The sequence below is a fragment of the Schistocerca nitens genome, chromosome 1 (genome assembly GCF_023898315.1).
Source record: "Schistocerca nitens isolate TAMUIC-IGC-003100 chromosome 1, iqSchNite1.1, whole genome shotgun sequence".
Classification (NCBI taxonomy): Eukaryota; Metazoa; Arthropoda; class Insecta; order Orthoptera; family Acrididae; genus Schistocerca; species Schistocerca nitens.
In genome coordinates this window covers 134,357,263-134,377,403 of record NC_064614.1, presented here as the reverse complement: position 1 = coordinate 134,377,403, position 20,141 = coordinate 134,357,263, and the positions used below count along the sequence as shown (strand labels likewise).

General features: G+C 41.0%; 1 protein-coding gene across 1 annotated transcript in view; it reads left to right on the top strand.

Annotated features, from left to right (window-relative positions):
- Positions 1–20,141, top strand: part of LOC126243066 (serine/threonine-protein phosphatase 6 regulatory ankyrin repeat subunit C-like) — a 293,793-nt gene that overhangs the window by 101,814 nt on the left and 171,838 nt on the right. The window contains exons 5-6 of the mRNA XM_049948136.1: positions 5,853–6,161; positions 11,604–11,699. Of these exons, the coding sequence (XP_049804093.1) occupies positions 5,853–6,161; positions 11,604–11,699 (405 nt within the window). The remainder of the gene's footprint in view (positions 1–5,852; positions 6,162–11,603; positions 11,700–20,141) is intronic.

The window sequence follows — 20,141 nt, the reverse complement described above, 5'->3', positions numbered from 1 at the left end:
TCAGTGGAAATGTTAATTAATGACTCAAGAATAAATGTTTTTGAGAGCATTTTACAAGATTTGGCCTGGAATGAAATTTATAATGAACCAAATGCTGATATAAAATATAATCCGTTCCATGATAAATTCATATCATTATTTGAAAACAGCTTTCGACATAGAGGGATTAAAGTTTCTTGTGAAAGGAAAAGGAAATGTAGCTGTTGCAGGAACAAATAGAGATCCTGCTGCAGTTGCACATTACAAAAACTACTCAAAATTACTAAGAAAGATTATTTAAAAAATCAAGTAATATGCACATAATGCCAGAAGTCAGTAATTTTGATGACTGACTTAAGGCCATATGGAATACAGTGAAACAAAAGAGAGAACAACTGGCCAAAGAACAGGGTAACATTACTACTGAACTAAATGGAAGGGCTGTAAACAATGAAACACAGGTAGCAAATGTGTTAATCATTTCTTAAATATATCAGAAAATATAGCTACAAACAGTTTAAGAGAAAAAGTATGTTGAAAACACAACTCTCATGAAATTTAACCATATGAATATATGGACAATAAATAGAAGATATGAATATAACAGAGGGAAACATTCCACGTGGAAAAAATATATCTAAAAAGAAAGATGATGAGACTTACCAAACAAAAGCGCTGGCAGGTCGATAGACACACAAACAAACACTAACAAAAACATACACACAAAATTCAATTTTGTGTGTGGACAATAAATAGTTTAGATAAGAAGAGAATAGAAGCTTTCAGAATGTGGTGCTACAGAAGAATGCTGAAGGTTGGATGGGTAGATCACATAACTAATGAAGAGGTCCTGGATAGAATTAGGGAGAATTTTATAACCTAATTAAGCAGAATAATGTTTTGTTATAAAGCTGTGTTGATACGAATGATAAAATTTTGTACATTATGTAAGTATATAATATTTTATACTGTTTTGTACTTTGGCAAGTCCAATATCATGAATGTGATAACAAGGGCACTAAATAAATACATAAATATCCTCTACACATTGACATTGGAGGTATGTATTTAAGTTTCTTGGATATGAGCTGTGTTCTGTTGCTAGGCTTGTCCTTAGTTTGCACACTGCGAGGTATGCCAGTTTCTCATCAGTCTGGTCATAGGGATCCTGTTTCAAGAAGACAGCCATCAAGTCCTTGAAATATGACATGATTTGATAACCTCCTCCCTGGAAATTGTTCAGTGTGCAGGAGTCTTGCTGCTCAACTTTTGCATCATGCCTTCCCATAAATGAGATGCATGTCAGCTAACTCAGAGCCATCAAGAACCTGTAAAAATCAGTAGAAAATTTCATGTATGCACAACAGAATGTAACAATAATCATGTAATTGTCTATTGATGGATATTACTAGCACTAATCGAAAATTATCCCCACTCAGAATAAGTTATAATGTTTTGCAAAGCTGATTCCAGTGTCATTCTTTTTCGTGTGTAGCAGTCAAAACAACAGTGAATATTAGCCTAAGATAAGTCCAGTGCCAAACCTTTCAGGGACCCCTAGTAGGGAAATATTGTACCTGCGACATTTTTGTCACATAAAAATTGTTTTTCTTTTTATATTAGAAGTAATTCCCATAACTGTCAATGTGAACAGGTAGTTGTAAAATTGAAGTATAACTTAACTCATTCCACTTTGCTGATCATTTTCCTTCTCAGTGACATTCATGCATGAATAAATGAGTGAACTGGAACTTTTCAACTAGTAAGTGCATGACAATGTTCAGCATAGAACAGACTACTTTTCTTAAAGGCATGACACACTTCACCAGTTCCGGATGAGCCAGTTGATCATACGTGTCATTTGTTCAAGATAGATGGGAATTTTAACACAGTAATTGGTCTCTCAATGTTGCCTAACAGACAGTACTAGAAAAATATGAGTTTCAATTAGAGTACTAATTTTGTTTTTATACACTCTCATTGTACTCCGTTTTTTAACATTAACTCAGGAGCATAACTACCAAATAATTCTTCTTCCCCCATACAAGGCTGAACTAAATACTGTTTCAAAAGTAATGAAACTATTTTTTATCTTACTGAGCTTGATTTAGTTTTAGTTTATTTGCATGTTCCACAGATCATATTTGCTGCAGCTTGCCATGATGCAGAACATTACCACTAGGTTCACAACTAAAGCCTAGTTTACAAGACGACACTAGGTTGCAGGCAACTGCCCTACTGGCCACTATGCATGTGCGTTTGTGCAACTCATTGGTGAAACTAAACACTTTCACACGTGTTCCAACTTTGGCGACACTAGTTGCATCAGTTTTGAGGTTATGTGTGTTTGTAGGGTGTAGACAAGCTGAAATATGAAATGGGGAATGGAGAATAATGTTCAGTTTTTGGGTATCTATGCTTTGCATAGGTGTTTGTGGGATTTCAGTGATGCTGATTACAAAAATAAGCAAGATATTGCCGCCACTGAGGTGATCATAACATAGATGGTTTGACAATATCTGAGCTGCAGGGCAAAATTTATTGAGTTAGGAGCACATATACTACTGAATCAAGAAAAATACAAGCAAGTGTAATTCTAGCTGTGGCAACGCTTTCGTCTACAAGACTAAAATCCCATCGTTCGGGCTGGCCGACTCTTTGCTAAGGAATTTTGTTGACAGGAGGGAAGGCTATACAAATTCAAGAAGCTGCATTCTTTATTCAGTATTCATCTGTTTAAAATGTTGCTGCAGTGCTCCCCATTCACGTATGTTAGAATTTTGAAATATTGCCACTGTAGAGATCTATCTTCAAGAGAGTAGTTTGCAAACCATTCCCTTCTTAATGCAGCCTGCTTCAAATAATTATTGTTGCTAATGTTAATAATTATTACTGTTAATGTTAATAATTATTGGTGTTAATGAAAAAGAGTCATCATCAGCTAAAACCGTATCTTATAGTATGCCGAGTGTTCACGATTGTAATGCATGCAATGTGATATGTAATTTCATTTCTGATGACAGTGCTTCATGTATTACAATACCTTTATTCCTTATCGCATAACTAACTCTATTTAGAGGAAACATGAACAGTTCTGGTGACATTCTAAGATAATTAAAAGAACTTCTTGGGTCTTCTGTTATAAATTATTTCAGCAAGTATGCTGAGCAACCGAGCTGATGTCTTTTCTTCATCCAGTCACGAATAGAAACACGTTTCCTATTTTTACTTATGCAGCAATTTTACGCAACAAGCTTGAACTCCATCACAACTCGTGCGATGTGCAGCTGCTGAAAGTTTCATTTCAGACATGTCACAGGCACCCAAAAAACGACGAAACTGAAGTGTATTCTGGTGTCGCCATGTCTACACTTGCATGCAACTCATTCCATGCAACGAGTGGCGCAACCCAATGTCGTCATGTAAACTAGACTTAAGGTACATTTTATCTGCAGACACATCACTATATGAGGGCAGTTTACATAACTTGATTTTTTCTTTAAATTTTAATCTATAACAAAACTTGTTTAGTGTAACCAAACCACATACATATTATCTGCTCAGAAATTCATCTATGGAGGACAAAGATTTGTCAAGTAGATATGTTTCCAATTTGTGTGAAAGCTTTCAGTATTAGCCATCCTTTTAATTTAAAAGTGAAGTGGTTAAATATTTTATGGCTGTTTCTTTGTTCTTTTCCTTGTAACACAAAGACTAAGTTATGGACCTTTCTTTGAACTGGTGAAAATGAATTTCTCATTGGAAGTGCTCACAGCTCTTCTTTTGTGGATATGAAACCCATTGATTTTTCCCTATAGATATTGGCAGTTTTAAATTTAGATATCATTGCTTCTAACTTTATCTCTCAAATTCATTCCCATAGCATGCCATAAAAATTGCAGAGGTAATGAATAGAGCCACACTCGTATAGAAGTCATATTTATCTGTAAATATGATCATCAGTTTGTGCAATGAATACACATATATGAAAATACTTGTCTCTTTCTGTGAATTCCTACTTACATTTGGATTTTTTACAACTAGACTCTGTCTGCATCTAATTTATGTCTATAGTCTGCAAACCTCTGTGAAGTGCATGGCAGAGGATACATTCCATTCTACTAGTTATTAGGATTTCTTCCCATTCAATTCACTTATGGAGTGTGGGAAAAATGATTGTTTCAACACCTTTGTGCATGATGTAATTATTCTGATCTTGTCTTTATATGAGCAGTACATATGCGGTTGTAGTATATTCATAGAATCATTGTTTAAAACTGCTTCTTCAAACTTTGTTAGTAGAATTTCTTGGGATTGCTCATGTTATCTTTAAGAGTCTGCCAATTCAGTTTCTTCAGCATCTCTGTGACCTCCTATGGATTAAACAAACCTGTGACCATTTGCATTGCCCTTATCTGTATATGTTCAATGCCCCCTGTTAGTCCTGTTTCGTATAGGTCCCACACACTTGAGCAATTTTTCTAGGAGTGATTTATAAGAAATCTCCTTTGTAGATTTATTGCACTGTCCCAGTATACTACCAATAAACCTACTACACCACAACGAAGCCTATGTGATCATTCAGTTTCATATCCCTACAAGTGTTACACACAGATATTTGTATGAGTTAACCGATTCCATAAGATATTAGCCTTTCTCTCTCTCTCTCTCTCTCTCTCTCTCTCTCTCTCTCAGTTTTACATTTCTGAACATTTAAAGCAAATTGGCAATATTTGCAACACTTTGAAATCTTATCAAGATCTCCATCCAAGATAAGATACTGTGTCCTCCCTACCAAAAGGTCCTCAGTCCAGTCAAAAATTTCACTTGACACCCAATATGATCAAGCATATGTTTGTTACTGAGACAAATGCTTCTCAGAAATCGAGAAATACTTTGTCTGGCTGACTGTCTTGATCCAAAACATTCAGATGTCATGAGAAAAGTGTGAGTTGAGTTTCACATGATTGATGTTTTCAGAATCCGTGCTAGTTGGCATGGAGGAGGTCACTCTGTTTGAGATACCTCATTATGTTTGAGCTCAGAATATCTTCTAAGATCCTACAGTGAATCAAAGTCAAAATACTGGATGGTAGTTTTGTGGATAACTTCTACTATTCTTCTTGCAGGTGGGTGTTACCTGTGCTTTCTTCCAACTACTGGGCACAGTTTTTTGTTCGAGGGATTCCTTCAGACCCTGGAGCTTTGTTCAGTTTTAATGATTTCAGCTGTTTCTCAACACCACCACTGATACTGATTTTACACACTTTTAAATTGGAGCAATTCTTCTGGGTTTTCTTTTGTAAAGGAAAATTTGAAAACAGAGTTAAACATTTCAGCTTTTGCTTTGCTATCCTCAATTTCAGTTCCTGAACACAAACTGTGGTGCCACTAACAGCCTTTACGTATGGCCAGAATTTCTTTGGGTTTGGTGAATGATCATTTGACAGAATTCTGCTATGGTAGTCATTGAAGGCTTCACTCTATGATGGATGGAGATAGATATTTCTTCTCTTCAGTCAAACTGGATTTTTCCACAAAATGAATATGTATCAGAATACTGACTGCATGATGTAATACAATGAATGTCCATCCTCAGTCTTAGCCCATGGAGTGTGTTTATTTAAACACTTTAATTATAAAAAATGGTTAAAATATATAACTGAACAAGAACTGATTCTACAAACAGCAGCCTATTTACCAGTTCTAGAGAATGTACCACTTTTGCTGATTTTTAGAATTGGTGGCTGCGTTTTTGAGGCAATAAAAGTTCATCTTATCCACTAGCTGAAAAAATATACATTATTTTCCTCTAAGAGTATTTTTAAATACTTATTTGTAAAATACATTAATTCTTCTTCTTTCCTCTGCAGTGCTTCAAGCTCCTTCTTGATGCCGGTGCAGACACTGCAGCTGTCGATGTGACTGGCAGAATAGCACTCCACAGAGCACTTGGATCTACAGATAATTTTACATGCTTGCAGAAAAGATGTCCCAGTTTTGGAGATGGCATTGACAAGAAAGGGCAACCTGCTACAATACAAGCACTCTCATTTTTTCGGTACAGTTCTGATATGCCTTGCGTACTAGAACTTCTTCTGAAGGGAGGTGCAAATCCTGACATGCGTGGCAAAGATGGCAAGACAGCTTTGGATATGACAGTAGAGGAAGAACAGCCATCGGTGAGGGACTCAATTTAATATGTGGAGTATCTTTTTGGTTTAGCATAATTCACTTCCTTATCTTCTCATCATCTGTCTCCGAAAAAGGGAAAAAATGACACAAAACTGTGGCAAATTTTGAGTAAATCTAACTTTTTCAGTTAATTAATAACAGTAGGGTGGAAGAGGAACAAGTATAGCTAAAGAATATCGTGTTTACAAAATCATGCATTGAAACAAGTGTGTAGTAAAAAAGTGATCTAAATTAACCAAAAATTTCATGTTGTGCAAGAAAGTTACATTGTTAATGTGTATTTCGCTGTGGTAAAGCAGGTTCCAGTGTATGAGACTGGTGTGATTAAATAAATATATTATTTTTTTTATTATTATTTGTCCTGTGTATCAGATCAGTACAGAAGCTTGTACAACTGATGTGGGATAAGTCAATACAGAAATACATATTACGTAGGATAAGACAATAGAAAATAGACATGAATATCATACAGTATTATAAATAGCAAGCAGGAACATTGTAATATTGATAGTGTTATTTTTACATATGAAGCACAGGTTCTAAAAGTGATGACTTCATATTTTTTTATTATCTTAATTTCTATGTACTGCATGAGAGAGCAAGATGACTTGTATACTTCAAGAGTAACATTTTTAAATTAATTTTCTCTTAGTTCTGCACATAGCTTATGACGTGGCTGGCATTGGCTTAAGTGATGACTGTTTTGATGAACATTTGTTTACTGGCTCAGATCAGATTCCAAAAATCCCTGGTTGTTGTATTTGTATTTTATTTGTTTCATAACATACATTTACAGATCATCCGACCATGCTGTACAGGAGACACATCAATTTTAGACTCATGGTATACATAATTACATAATTCCCTAACACTACTTCTTACCAGTACCAGTTGATATTGGACATAGTAATATTATTTAATTGGTTTTCTTATGATGAATAGTACATTATCTTTATATATGTGTACAATATTATACACAATGCTATAATATTAAACAGTCACACTATTCAAATGATGGCCATAGTAATACACTCCTGGAAATGGAAAAAAGAACACATTGACACCGGTGTGTCAGACCCACCATACTTGCTCCGGACACTGCGAGAGGGCTGTACAAGCAATGATCACACGCATGGCACAGCGGACACACCAGGAACCGCGGTGTTGGCCGTCGAATGGCGCTAGCTGCGCAGCATTTGTGCACCGCTGCCGTCAGTGTCAGCCAGTTTGCCGTGGCATACGGAGCTCCATCGCAGTCTTTAACACTGGTAGCATGCCGCGACAGCGTGGACGTGAACCGTATGTGCAGTTGACGGACTTTGAGCGAGGGCGTATAGTGGGCATGCGGGAGGCCGGGTGGACGTACCGCTGAATTGCTCAACACGTGGGGCGTGAGGTCTCCACAGTACATCGATGTTGTCGCCAGTGGTCGGCGGAAGGTGCACGTGCCCGTCGACATGGGACCGGACCGCAGCGACGCACGGATGCACGCCAAGACCGTAGGATCCTACGCAGTGCCGTAGGGGACCGCACCGCCACTTCCCAGCAAATTAGGGACACTGTAGCTCCTGGGGTATCGGCGAGGACCATTCGCAACCGTCTCCATGAAGCTGGGCTACGGTCCCGCACACCGTTAGGCCGTCTTCCGCTCACGCCCCAACATCGTGCAGCCCGCCTCCAGTGGTGTCGCGACAGGCGTGAATGGAGGGACGAATGGAGACGTGTTGTCTTCAGCGATGAGAGTCGCTTCTGCCTTGGTGCCAATGATGGTCGTATGCGTGTTTGGCGCCGTGCAGGTGAGCGCCACAATCAGGACTGCATACGACTGAGGCACACAGGGCCAACACCCGGCATCATGGTGTGGGGAGCGATCTCCTACACTGGCCGTACACCACTGGTGATCGTCGAGGGGACACTGAATAGTGCACGGTACATCCAAACCGTCATCGAACCCATCGTTCTACCATTCCTAGACCGGCAAGGGAACTTGCTGTTCCAACAGGACAATGCACGTCCGCATGTATCCCGTGCCACCCAACGTGCTCTAGAAGGTGTAAGTCAACTACCCTGGCCAGCAAGATCTCCGGATCTGTCCCCCATTGAGCATGTTTGGGACTGGATGAAGCGTCGTCTCACGCGGTCTGCACGTCCAGCACGAACGCTGGTCCAACTGAGGCACCAGGTGGAAATGGCATGGCAAGCCGTTCCACAGGACTACATCCAGCATCTCTACGATCGTCTCCATGGGAGAATAGCAGCCCGCATTGCTGTGAAAGGTGGATATACACTGTACTAGTGCCGACATTGTGCATGCTCTGTTGCCTGTGTCTATGTGCCTGTGGTTCTGTCAGTGTGATCATGTGATGTATCTGACCCCAGGAATGTGTCAATAAAGTTTCCCCTTCCTGGGACAATGAATTCACGGTGTTCTTATTTCAATTTCCAGGAGTGTATTATTGAATTGTTTTTCATATGATGCAGTAGTACATATCTTTATATGCGTATACAGTATCATAAACAATGCTATAATGTTAAACATTCACACTAATCAAATGACAATTTCATCATTCATAAATTCCTCAACTGAGTAGTAGCATTTTTTCACCAAGAGATCATATAGTTTTCTCATCAGTGAACCTATCTGTATGCTCAGTGTATCTCTACCCTCGAGTTTATTGTAAATTTTCATTCCCATGCACTGGAGTGTCTCTTGGTAGATTTTTAAGTGATGTGTTGGAAGCATGAAATTTTCTTTGTGTCTATTGTACATATGTTTGAAATGGTTTTCTTCCATTAGCTCAGGGTTATTACATAAAAAGATGATAATTTCAAATATGTACAATGCAGGGATAGATAATATTTTTAGGTTCTTGAATAATGGGTGGCAGGATATTCTTGGAGTGACAGCACACATTTTTGTAACGATTCTTTTTTGAACTAGCAGAATTCATGACATGTAGCTTGAATTTCCCCTCAAAATTAAAGCATATCTAATTATGGATTCAAAGTAACTGTGGTACACTATTTTTCTGCAGCTTAAGTCTGTTATACCAGATAGTATATTCATTGCAAAGGCAAGGCTGTTTAATTTTGCAGTTAAATAATCTATATGTGCTTGCAAGGTTAGATTTTTGTCCAAGTTTAGTCCCAAGAATTTAATAGACTGAGCTTTGTCCATAATTTGATTTTTATGTACAATGCTGATGTCACTGATTTTTGATTGTTTTGTTCTAAATTGAGTAAACAGGGTCTTTGAAAAGTTAAGTTTAAGGCCATTTTGTTGAAACCATGTATCTAGGTTGTTTAGTGTGTTTATAACACCATCCGGAATTTTTCCCACATTTTGTTTTTCAAGCAGTATTGAAGTATCATCAGCAAACATGACTGGCTGGACATAGTCATACCAATAGTCATACCAATACAAAAAGCTGTGCAATGATTTCAGCAGAGCTGGTAAATGACATAGCTGCTTTCACAGGTGGCCTGGCCTCTGGTGGGGTAGGATAAATCTGTGACAGGTCTGCAATAGGAGGTGCTGGGTGGGTGGTTTGGGCAGGTTTTGCACCTGGATCTTCCACAGAAATGTGATCCTTGTGGGCAAGGGGTTAGGATTGAGAGCAGCATAGGGATGGATAGGATGTTGTGGAGGTCGAGTGGGTGGCAGAACATCACTTTAGGAGGAGTGATAAATATCTCTGGCAGGTTGTCCCTCATTTTAGGGCATGATGGCAGGTAATCGAAGCCCTGGCGAATGATGTGGTTCAGCTGTTCCATTCCAAAGTGGAACTGGTTGATGAAGAGACACTCCTTTGTGGCTGGTTCTTGGGGGTGGTGGGAGGGTTGGGGATATGAGGGGGAAATGGTATGGGAGATCTATTTGTGGACTAGGTCTGGGGGATAGTGGCTGCCTGTGAAGACCTTGGTGAGACCCAAGAATACTGAGCAAGGGAGTTCTTGTCACTGCAGAAAAGCTGTCCCCAGGTGCCCAGGCTGTAATGGGGGATATTTTTTGGTGTGAAAGTGGTGACAGCTGTCGAAATGCGGATACTGTTGGTGGTTTTAATGTAGACGAGGGTGTAGATGGAGCTGTCAGAGAGGAGGAGGTCAACATCTAGGAAGGTGGGATGTGGGGTTGAGGAAGACCATGTGAAGTGGATGAGAGAGAAGGTGTTGGATTGTGAAGGAATGAAGATAGCCTGCCTTAGACTTGAGTATAAATCATGAAGATGTCATCAATGAACCTGAACCTGGCTAGGGGTTTGGCATTTTGCAGTACCAGCTTTGTGCGGCCAGCTTTCAAACAATGCTAAATCCCTATCAGGTTGGAAAGAAGGAAGACATCGAAGCAATTCAAAGGTGGGCTGCTAGATTTGTTACTGCTAGGTTTGAACAACATGAAAGTGTTATGAAGGAAAAACACTATTGAGAAAATTTAGAGAAACGGCATTTGAAGCTGATTCCCAAATGATTCTGTTGCCACCAACACAAGTTCCACATAAGGACTATGAAGATAAGATACAAGAAAATATGGCTCACATGGAGGGCAGCGTGGAGGGCAAAAATCATAGAGGGAGACCAAGAGATGAGTACACTAAGCAGATTCAGAAGGATGTAGGCTGCAGTAGGTACTGGGAGATGAAGAAGCTTGCACAGGATAGAGTAGCATGGAGAGCTGCATCAAACCAGTCTCAGGACTGAAGACCACAACAACAACATGGAGACATGTAGAGAGTCATATTTCCCTTGCTCTATTTTCGAGTGGAACAAGAAAGGAAATGGCTAGTATGGTACAGGGTACCCTCTGCCATTCACCATATGGTGGCTTGTGAAGTATGTATATAGGTGTAGATATAGGTTCTTACAACACATTCTCCGCTCCCATAAGTATCCCGATCTCCACCTACACTGACATACTGTCTCCACAACCTTCACCCAACAGTCCCCCCCGCCCCCCATTTCCTATCATGTCCTCCCCCTTCTTGTCTCCCACTCTGTTTAGTTGCCGTCCTTGCCAACTCATCTGTCCGTATTTCCCCACTCCTCTCCTTTATTGCTCCTTTTTTCCCCACCCCCTGCCTCACAACCTCTTGCTGCAGTGCCTGTTGGCATTCTAGTCCCTGCAGACTCCACCAGACAGCATTTGTCTCTCTCCCCATCCATACACTACTGTCCCTACCCTTTCTCCACACACTCCAGATTGCTGCTTGGATCCCATGTGATAGCTGCATTTCAGCCCTGAGACGCTGGAGCTGGCACTCATGTGTACTTGAGGTGTGGTTACTTCTGTGTATGAATGGTGTGTGTTTCTCTTTTGCCGATGAAGGCTGTGGCCGAAAGCTTTATATAAATGTCTTTTAATTGTTCCTCTCAGTAACTCAATGAGTCTCATTAAGGAAATGATTTAGTTACAGTCTCTAATTTTATTTCAGGAAACATGGCTGCTGTTAAAAGCTGGAGCTAGTTTTTCACATTATAGCAAAGATGTGCTTAATCAAATTTTACATGTAGCCGCAAGTTGTTATGAGGTAAGGCAATAACCACAAAGTTTTCAGTACTGTTTATAATTTTATATTTTAATTATTTTCAGTTACTTGTAAAAAATATATATATATATATAACTTGAGCTTTTATGTTTTCAAAATAGCATCTGACACAGTTAAAAAATTAATACTGAAATGATAATCATTTCGTATTGTCAGAATTTATATATTCATTCATGATGAATTTTGTGATATTTCTCTGCAGCCCTCTTGTAGGTGACAGGAAGTCTCTTCAGTTTCGATGATATGTCACCTAATGTTTAGAGAGTATTTTCAACAGCTTTCCAAACGATTCACAAGTACACACAGAATGTACTGCTTCATAATAATAAAAAAAATGGCTCTGAGCACTACGGGACTTAACTTCTGAGGTCATCAGTTCCCCAGAACTTAGAACTACTTAAACCTAACTAACCTAAGGACATCACACACATCCATGCCCAAGACAGGATTCGAACCTGCGACCGTAGCGGTCGCGCGGTTCCAGACTGTAGCGCCTAGAACCACTTGGCCACACTTGCCGGCCTGATAATAATCATAGCATTAATTTTTCTCCATTTGTTATACAGTTGAAATACAAAAATGAAGGTCAATCTGTAGCCACATAATAAAAATACACAGTGAGCAGGAAGCATTTATATAGAAGAGAAAGATAGCAGCTGAGATGTCAGGCAAAGTCCTTCTCAAAAATGCTTTGTGACTGGATATGGAAGTGGGTTGATGGGCAGGGAGGGGGTGTTTGATAGCCTTTGGCTAAATAATGTCATCAGTAATCTCACCTGCAAATTATCTATTTTTATATTTCTGTTGTTGAGTAGTGATCTATTCTCAAGTTGACATTTACAGAAATAGTTCCAGCTGTATTGAGGGCTGTGAACTGTAGAAGATATTTGTGGCTGGCAGTTCTGATAATTCTTATGTTTCAAATACAGATGATAGGCTCATGTGGAATGTATCTGAGATCGCTCTGTTGTACGTATCTGCCTTACTGAAACTGCAGCACCATGAAGGCAGCATGCAATGAACACCACATTGACATGAACTGTACTAGATGTTCACATATGCAAATGATTACATCTCATGTAAGGTAATTTGTTAGTTGCATTCTCCACAGATCATTTGAACGATTCTTTTCTCAAAATAATATTAAGTCGGTTTGAAGGATATGCATTCATGATTAGTATTAACATTAATTAATGTGTAGCTTTGTTAGGTTAACAGCCACAAATTCAAAATGTCTATTTGCACTAATTGTAATCAGATCTGATCTAACTTTAAAATGTGTACCACCTCTGATATAAATATGTGATCCTCCACCCTTTAAGGTATGTCTATAGTAAGCATTTGCACATTCGCATGACGGTAGCACAATAGGCTGTTTTTCAGTATCTCTACACCATTGCTCTAGCTTACCACCATGCTGGTGAACATTTTTGATGTATTGCATGTTTTGTTGAAGAATAGATAATTCCAAGAAAATTTATATGGGGTATGCCCACACCTGTGTGGTACATTCCATCTTCTGCATACAGGACGAGGAAATCCCAAAAACTGCTTAAGTTACTCTTAAGGGAGGGGAGCATGTTCTCATGGTTTTTCCTAGTCCTCCTGTCTATGACAACAGGTATTTGACCATATGTGGTGCCCACCCAACTGCTGTACTCTCAGTAATTAAGTCCATCAACCTCCCTTTCCGAGTCCTTTTAAGGTGCAGACCATGCCTGTAGTAGTACTATCACCCGATAGTCCCCACTGGCACCAGTGTAATGTATTCCTGATCAGCAGTCGTCAGCACCATCTCCAGCTGCTCACTGACTTGCCATAAAGCACTGCCAAAATGAGGCCAGTCATGCTGATGTAACAGCTAAACCATTCTCACATTGCTGCCACCAGTTAGGGAAGCATCTTATTCAGTTCACCACTGATGTGGTACATCTTGTACCCATCCAAGCTGTGCCCTGCTCCACCCACTGTCACAGCCTGATCATCTTTTTTGAAATTTTTACATAAGGGTGCTAAACCCTCAATCACCTGGTCCAGCCCAACACTCAAAAATGTTGGTAATCTGATACTCCTCCCCTAACTTCTTCTTTAACTGAGGGCCAACACCTCTTCCATGACTATTACCTGGCAGCAGTGCTCTCACCCTTCGAAGGAGAGACCGACACCAGCCACATTGAGGCACTGAAATAATTCGATAGTGAAAGTTGAAAATTTGTGCCAAACTGGGACTCGAATCCAGATCTCCCACTTAACATGAGCAGTTGCCTTGGCCACCTGAACGCGCTTCCCATCCAACTCATATTCTCAACTTGTCAGCGCTAGTAGCATCCACTGTCCTTTCACATACTTGCTCACACCTAGACCTGTATTCCTGCAAGAGACACAGTTTCTGTTGGGCATCTGCACTGAAATTATGAAGGCAATCATGCCTGCAGATATACTTTACAGGGTGGTTCTTATTAACATCTAAAACACCCCGGAGCAATATAGGTGATGCTGAGATGAGTAATTTAATACAAGACAGAGAGGGCTAAAAGTTTGGAAATACCCCAAAAGTGGATGACAAATGTTGAACTTGTGACGTCACCATGTAACATACCTACCCGTACATGAAGCATCTAGGCTTGTTGGTCCTACCCTCAGTGTTATGGAAAAATACTACACATCGCTCTGCTAGGGTACTCTGTTTTCATTCTTGCATTACCTGATGCGATATGGTAGTGCTCTTGATAGTGGTAATTTAAGACTATGATGAATCAGTTTACATTTATGAATACAGAGTACCATAGAAGAGTGATGTGTAGCAACGCCCCCTACCAGCGAGAGTATGATTGAGAAGCCCAACTGCTGCATGTGTGGCGAGCTATGTCATCTAGTGACGTCACACGTTCAACATTTGTCATCTGCTTTTGGGGTATTTCCCACCATTTGCAGCCCCATGTGTCTTACATTAAATAGCTTGTCTCAGCATCATCCATGTAACTTCAGGGGTTTTTAAATGTATATATGTGTGGTGACTGTTCTGTCGGACACATTTGATGGAATAGACACCACACAAATATGGAGTAGTCTCTTCTGCCTAAGATTTGCTACTTCCCTATCCTTCCTGCTCATGTGCAGAGCCTACTGTACATTTCATACTTGTACACCATCTTGAAGCACCTCTCCCTTCATGTCTGGCAGTTGGAACCTGTTGCTGGTAGACACAGCAAAACTGTCAGACCATGCCCTCCTCCTGCTGGCCTTCCTACCAGCTTCCAGTTCCCAACAACACCCCTCACCACTGCCTTCCTGAATCCTCACTCGCTCTCTTCGAACTTGATCCAAATGTGCCTGAAGAGTACGGATCTTCCTTTTGTGCTCCTCTGTTGACCTATTCCTGCTGCATATTTTGCAGTTCCAGGAGAGTGTGTTGGTGACTTCTCCAGAGTTCTCCCTGGTATGTCCCTCCCCCAGCCCCCTTCTTCTGTAGTGAAACAATTTACTGTAGTTCCCATAATTCATCCCACTTCTTACTTTTTTATGACAGCTCCCACAGTTTTCACTCAAGGTCATACAAAGGATCTATAGCAAAGGAAAGATATGGTAAATATTTGAAACTAAAGGCTATTATAAGATAGATCCGTTTATTTCAGTATAAAAAGAATGTAACCTCCAATAATGTGCTGCGTTCACTACTAGTGCAAGATTAGTGATATCACATGAATGTAAACAAAATGCGGGACAAAAAGTATTCAAAATGTGAAACAAAAAAAAAAATTGTATATAATTAAAAGTACAATAAAAACTGGTTTTGACAAGCCCTGTAAGTGGGTAAGGCTTACAGAGAAACTGAGGGAAATCATTCCGTATCTTTAGGCCACAGGGTTACCAGTTGCACAAACTTGAAGATCAGTTTAAACAGGTAGATGCAGTAATTCTTGACTGGAAGCAAAGCACTCATTAACAAAAGTTCAGTTGAATGGGGTGTCAAAGAAAATGTGTGACTGAACTGAGGATCTCTCAGTAGAATGCACACAGTTTTTTATCTAGCATGGAGAGTCATCAACACATGTGTAAGTAACTTCATATGTATCCCATGGTAGTTGGTTGGGACCATTACTGTTGATGTTGTATATTAATAACTAGCAGCCGATATTAAAAGTGACCTCACGATTTTTGCAAATGTTGCATTTATCTATAACGATGTACTAATGTAAAAAAAAGGTGTACAAATTAGATGTTGATAAGATTTCAAAGTGCTGCAAAAATGAACAATTTGGTTTAAATGTTCATAAACATAAAATTTTGCACTTCACACAAGGCATCCAACTACACCCAGAACTTCATGAGACCCCACACTGTTGAGAACAGCTGCCCTTCAGAAATTTCATAGCGTCTCTTGTGCTTTGATAGCATCCAACTGGCAAATGAAAGAGTGTGGTGCCCCTTTGTCCCTGCTACATTCACTCTCTGGAACAACATCCCACCCACACCAAAATCCAAGCCTAGTTGCCAGGCAGTAAGGCAGCATCATGTCAGTATGGTATAGAATTTTGCTATGCCACAAACTATCTTTTATTGTATTGAAATCATCCTCACAGTCTCCCATTCTAGACATGACACATTCTTCTTTAGCAGCCTACTGTCTTGAAGAATTTAAACAATGATTGTCAGTAAACTTGCAGTAGAATGAACACAATCCCTAGACATGATATAAGTTGTTTTCAGTTTTGGGTGGTAGCACACTCTTCTATCACAGCAAGATTGTCAGGGTTAGGTGTTATATCCTGTGCCAACAGTTCATATCCTAAAAAGTTGAGTTTGGATTTAATGAACACACAACTTTTTAGTTTTAATTTCATTCCTTCCACCTGAGTGTGGAGAAGACTTCCTCAAGTGGGCAACAATGCACTTGCCACTTTGTGGTTGCTACTAAGATTCATTAGTGGTTGCCCTAGTATGTGGTTTAGTGGCAATATGAACATTGCTATGGATAAAAACAGACCAAATGGCACCATTTTATATTAACACAGCTTACCTTCATAGGGAAACACCATGCACTTGCAGCAGTTTTCAGTAAGAGGGACTTGCCACAAGCCAGTAGTCAGGCAGTGCTGAACATTAGTCACATGCCTGAAGTTCTGAATCAGCTCATCTCTGTTACCAGGATGATATTTTTTCAGCACTGAGATGTTTCTTTAACTGTCTTGCAGCCAATACAGTCCTTGATGTATTGTCTTTGTTTTTAACTACAAATATTAGATTACACTATTAGTTTCTGCTGAGTTCAATGATGCCCCACACAAGCTTTTAGGGTAAACTCACCCTTACTGTATCCCTGTTCACCATGGGTATAGGATATGACCGTTCCTTAATAGGCTCATGATTGCATATGGTACACAAAATCAACAATCTTCCTGGGTTGGTCTGAGACCACATCCTGCTAATCACACAATAACAGGAAAGAGCTGGCAGTTGACTGTGTACAATATTGTGAGACAGATGTGTGCATGTGAGTGAGTGTGTGTGTTTGTGTACATGTGCTCCCTACAAGCATGAAAAAGGAAGTGCATTCTGAAAGCTAGCAAAGCTTTGTACCTATTGTTAGTCTACCTATCAATGATGCAGCACTTCTGCCTTTTGGTGAGTCATCCCCTTTATTCCTAAATAACTCATAATTTTCAACCAAAACTTTCTGCACATTATTGTACCGCCAAGTGGCTCCTTCAATCCAGACCTCATTCCACAATCCTTTATTACTGTTTTCTTTATTTAGCTTCTCTCTATTGTCCATCCATTTCTTTCTCATACATTTCTTTCCTCTCACCTTTGCGACACACTTTCCTCACACCTGTTAACATTTTTTAACTCCCCCTTCAACCACCAGACACCTTTGCTCAGCACATCCAATACCAACTTCTCTCCTCAATGCTATCCTCCCCCCCCCCCCCCCCATGCCCCCTTCCACAGTGGACCCTTTCCCTCACAAACCATCCTACCCACTGTGTTTCTCCTTGTCAACCACTCATAGCACCCTGATTCTGCTTAGCTGACGTTTTCAACTAACCACGTCCTCCAAAGCCCCCTATCAACACTTCATGAAATCCAGAGCCAAAACAATCCCAGATCACTAGTGTTAAACTCCCCACCAAAATCCTCAACCCACAGAAGTTTCAGTCCTATCCGAAGGCCTGACATTAAGCCCTGCATCTAGGATTGAAAGACCTTGTGAAGGACCTACTCTTCTTCTCCCACATCATACAGTGAAACGCTTCTTTTCCACCAATCCTCCAACCAAAGCCAATCCAATCCCAGCATCAAACCCTGCTTGTCCCAATTCATACCACCATTCAACCATGACCCTCCCACACTCCCAGCTAGCTGTCTCCTGGTCACCTTCCAGGAATTCTTAACTTCCAACCTGACCTCACTACCCTTCCCCAGGCGACTCTCTAAGAACGACAACCTTTCAACAGAAGGAAGGACTGCCCTACACAAACTAAAAATGGATCCTGACCTGATCATCTTCCTGGCAGACTAAGGTTACACAACTGTCACGATGAACCAGAGTGACTACCTGGCAGTGGGCCTCCAGCAGTTGGCTGACACCTCCACCTAAAAGCTCTGCCAAAGTGATTCGATCCCAGAAGTCCAACATAACCTCCAGTCCCAGCCGAAACCCTTAGGTCCTTCCCAGAACCTCTATCCTGAATCCATCTCCCTACTCACCCCAACAAAAGTCTACACACACACACCTTTTACATGCTCCCCAAAATCCACAAACCCAACAATCCTGGGTGCTCCATTGCTGCTGCTTACAGTGCCCCCATCAAAAGAATATCGGCCCTTGTTGATCAACATTTCCTACCAATTGTCCAAAACCTAGCTTCCTGTATTAAAGAAAAACCACTTCCTGCACTAGCTCTCCACCATCCCAACACCCTTAGCCCCCAGATCCCTACTCATTACTGTTGATGCAACATCCCTGTGCACCAACATCCTTCGTGCCCATGGCCTTGCCGTGATTGAACACTACCTCTCCCAGTGCCCTGTGGATTCCAAATTCACCGCTTTATTCCCTGTACACCTAACCAATTACATCCTGACCCATAATTACTTTGTCTTTGAAGGGAAGGTATACAAACAAATTTGTTGCATGACCATGAGCACCTGAGTGGCACCCTCCTATGCCAGCCTCTTCATGGGCCATGTAGAGGAAAGATTCCTAACTTCCCAAGACCCCAAATCCCTGGTATGGTTCAGGTTTATTGATGACATCTTTATAATCTGGACCCAAGGCCAGGACACCTTACCCTCATTCCTACACAACCTCAACACCTTCTGTCCCACCCAATTCCCCTGATCCTCCTCCACCCACCGTGCCACCTTTCCAGATGTCAATCTCCTCCTCCCAGATGGCTCCATCTACACCTCAGTCCACATAAACCCCACAAATCACCAACAGTACCTGCACTTTGACAGCTGCAACCCCTTCCACACCAAAAAATCCCTCCCATACTCCCCGGCCACCCATGGCAGATGCATATGCAGTGATGAGAACTTACATGCCCAGTATGCTGAAGGCCTCACAAGGCCTTCACAGACAGGCAGTACCCTCCAGACCTAATTCACAAACTGATCTCCCATGCCATATCTGCATGCTCACAGGTATCTCAAGAACCGACCACAAAGAAGTGTCCCCCTTGTCACCCAATACCAACCAGGACTGGAATGAGTGAACCACGCGCTTCATCAGGGCTTTGATAACCTATCATCATGCCCTGAAATGAGGAACGTCCTACCCAAGATACTTCCAACCTCTTCCAGAGTTGTGTTCTGCCACCAACCCAACCTCCACAACATGCTAGTCCATCCCTGTGCCACATCCACTCTCAATCCCCTGCAAAAGGGATCATACCTGTGGAAGACCCCAATGCAAGACCTGCCCATTCCACCCATACAGCACCAACTACTCCAGTTGCATCTCAGGCTTATCCTACCGCATCAGAGGCCAGGCCACCTGTGAAAGCAGCCTTTTCATATACCAGTTCTGCAGCAGCCACTGCACAGTGTTTTACATTGTTATGACAACCAGCCAACTGTCATCTTAGATGAATGGCCACTGCCAAACTGTTGCCAAAAACAAACTGGACCACCAAGTGGCACAACATGCAGCAGAGCACAACATGTGAGATTTCAGTGGTTGCTTCACAACCTGTGTCATCTGGATTTTCCCCACTACCACCACTTTTTCTGAGCTGAGTAGATGGGAGCTATCCTTACATCAAATTCTTTACTCTCTTAACCTTACTAGCCTAAACCCAAGGTAACTTGCTGCCCCCCCACCCCCACCCCCCTCACCTGTAGGTGTGCCAGTACCTCTACCCAATTTGTATCTCCACATCAGCTAATTGTGTGCTGTTATCTCAATCCCTAGACTGT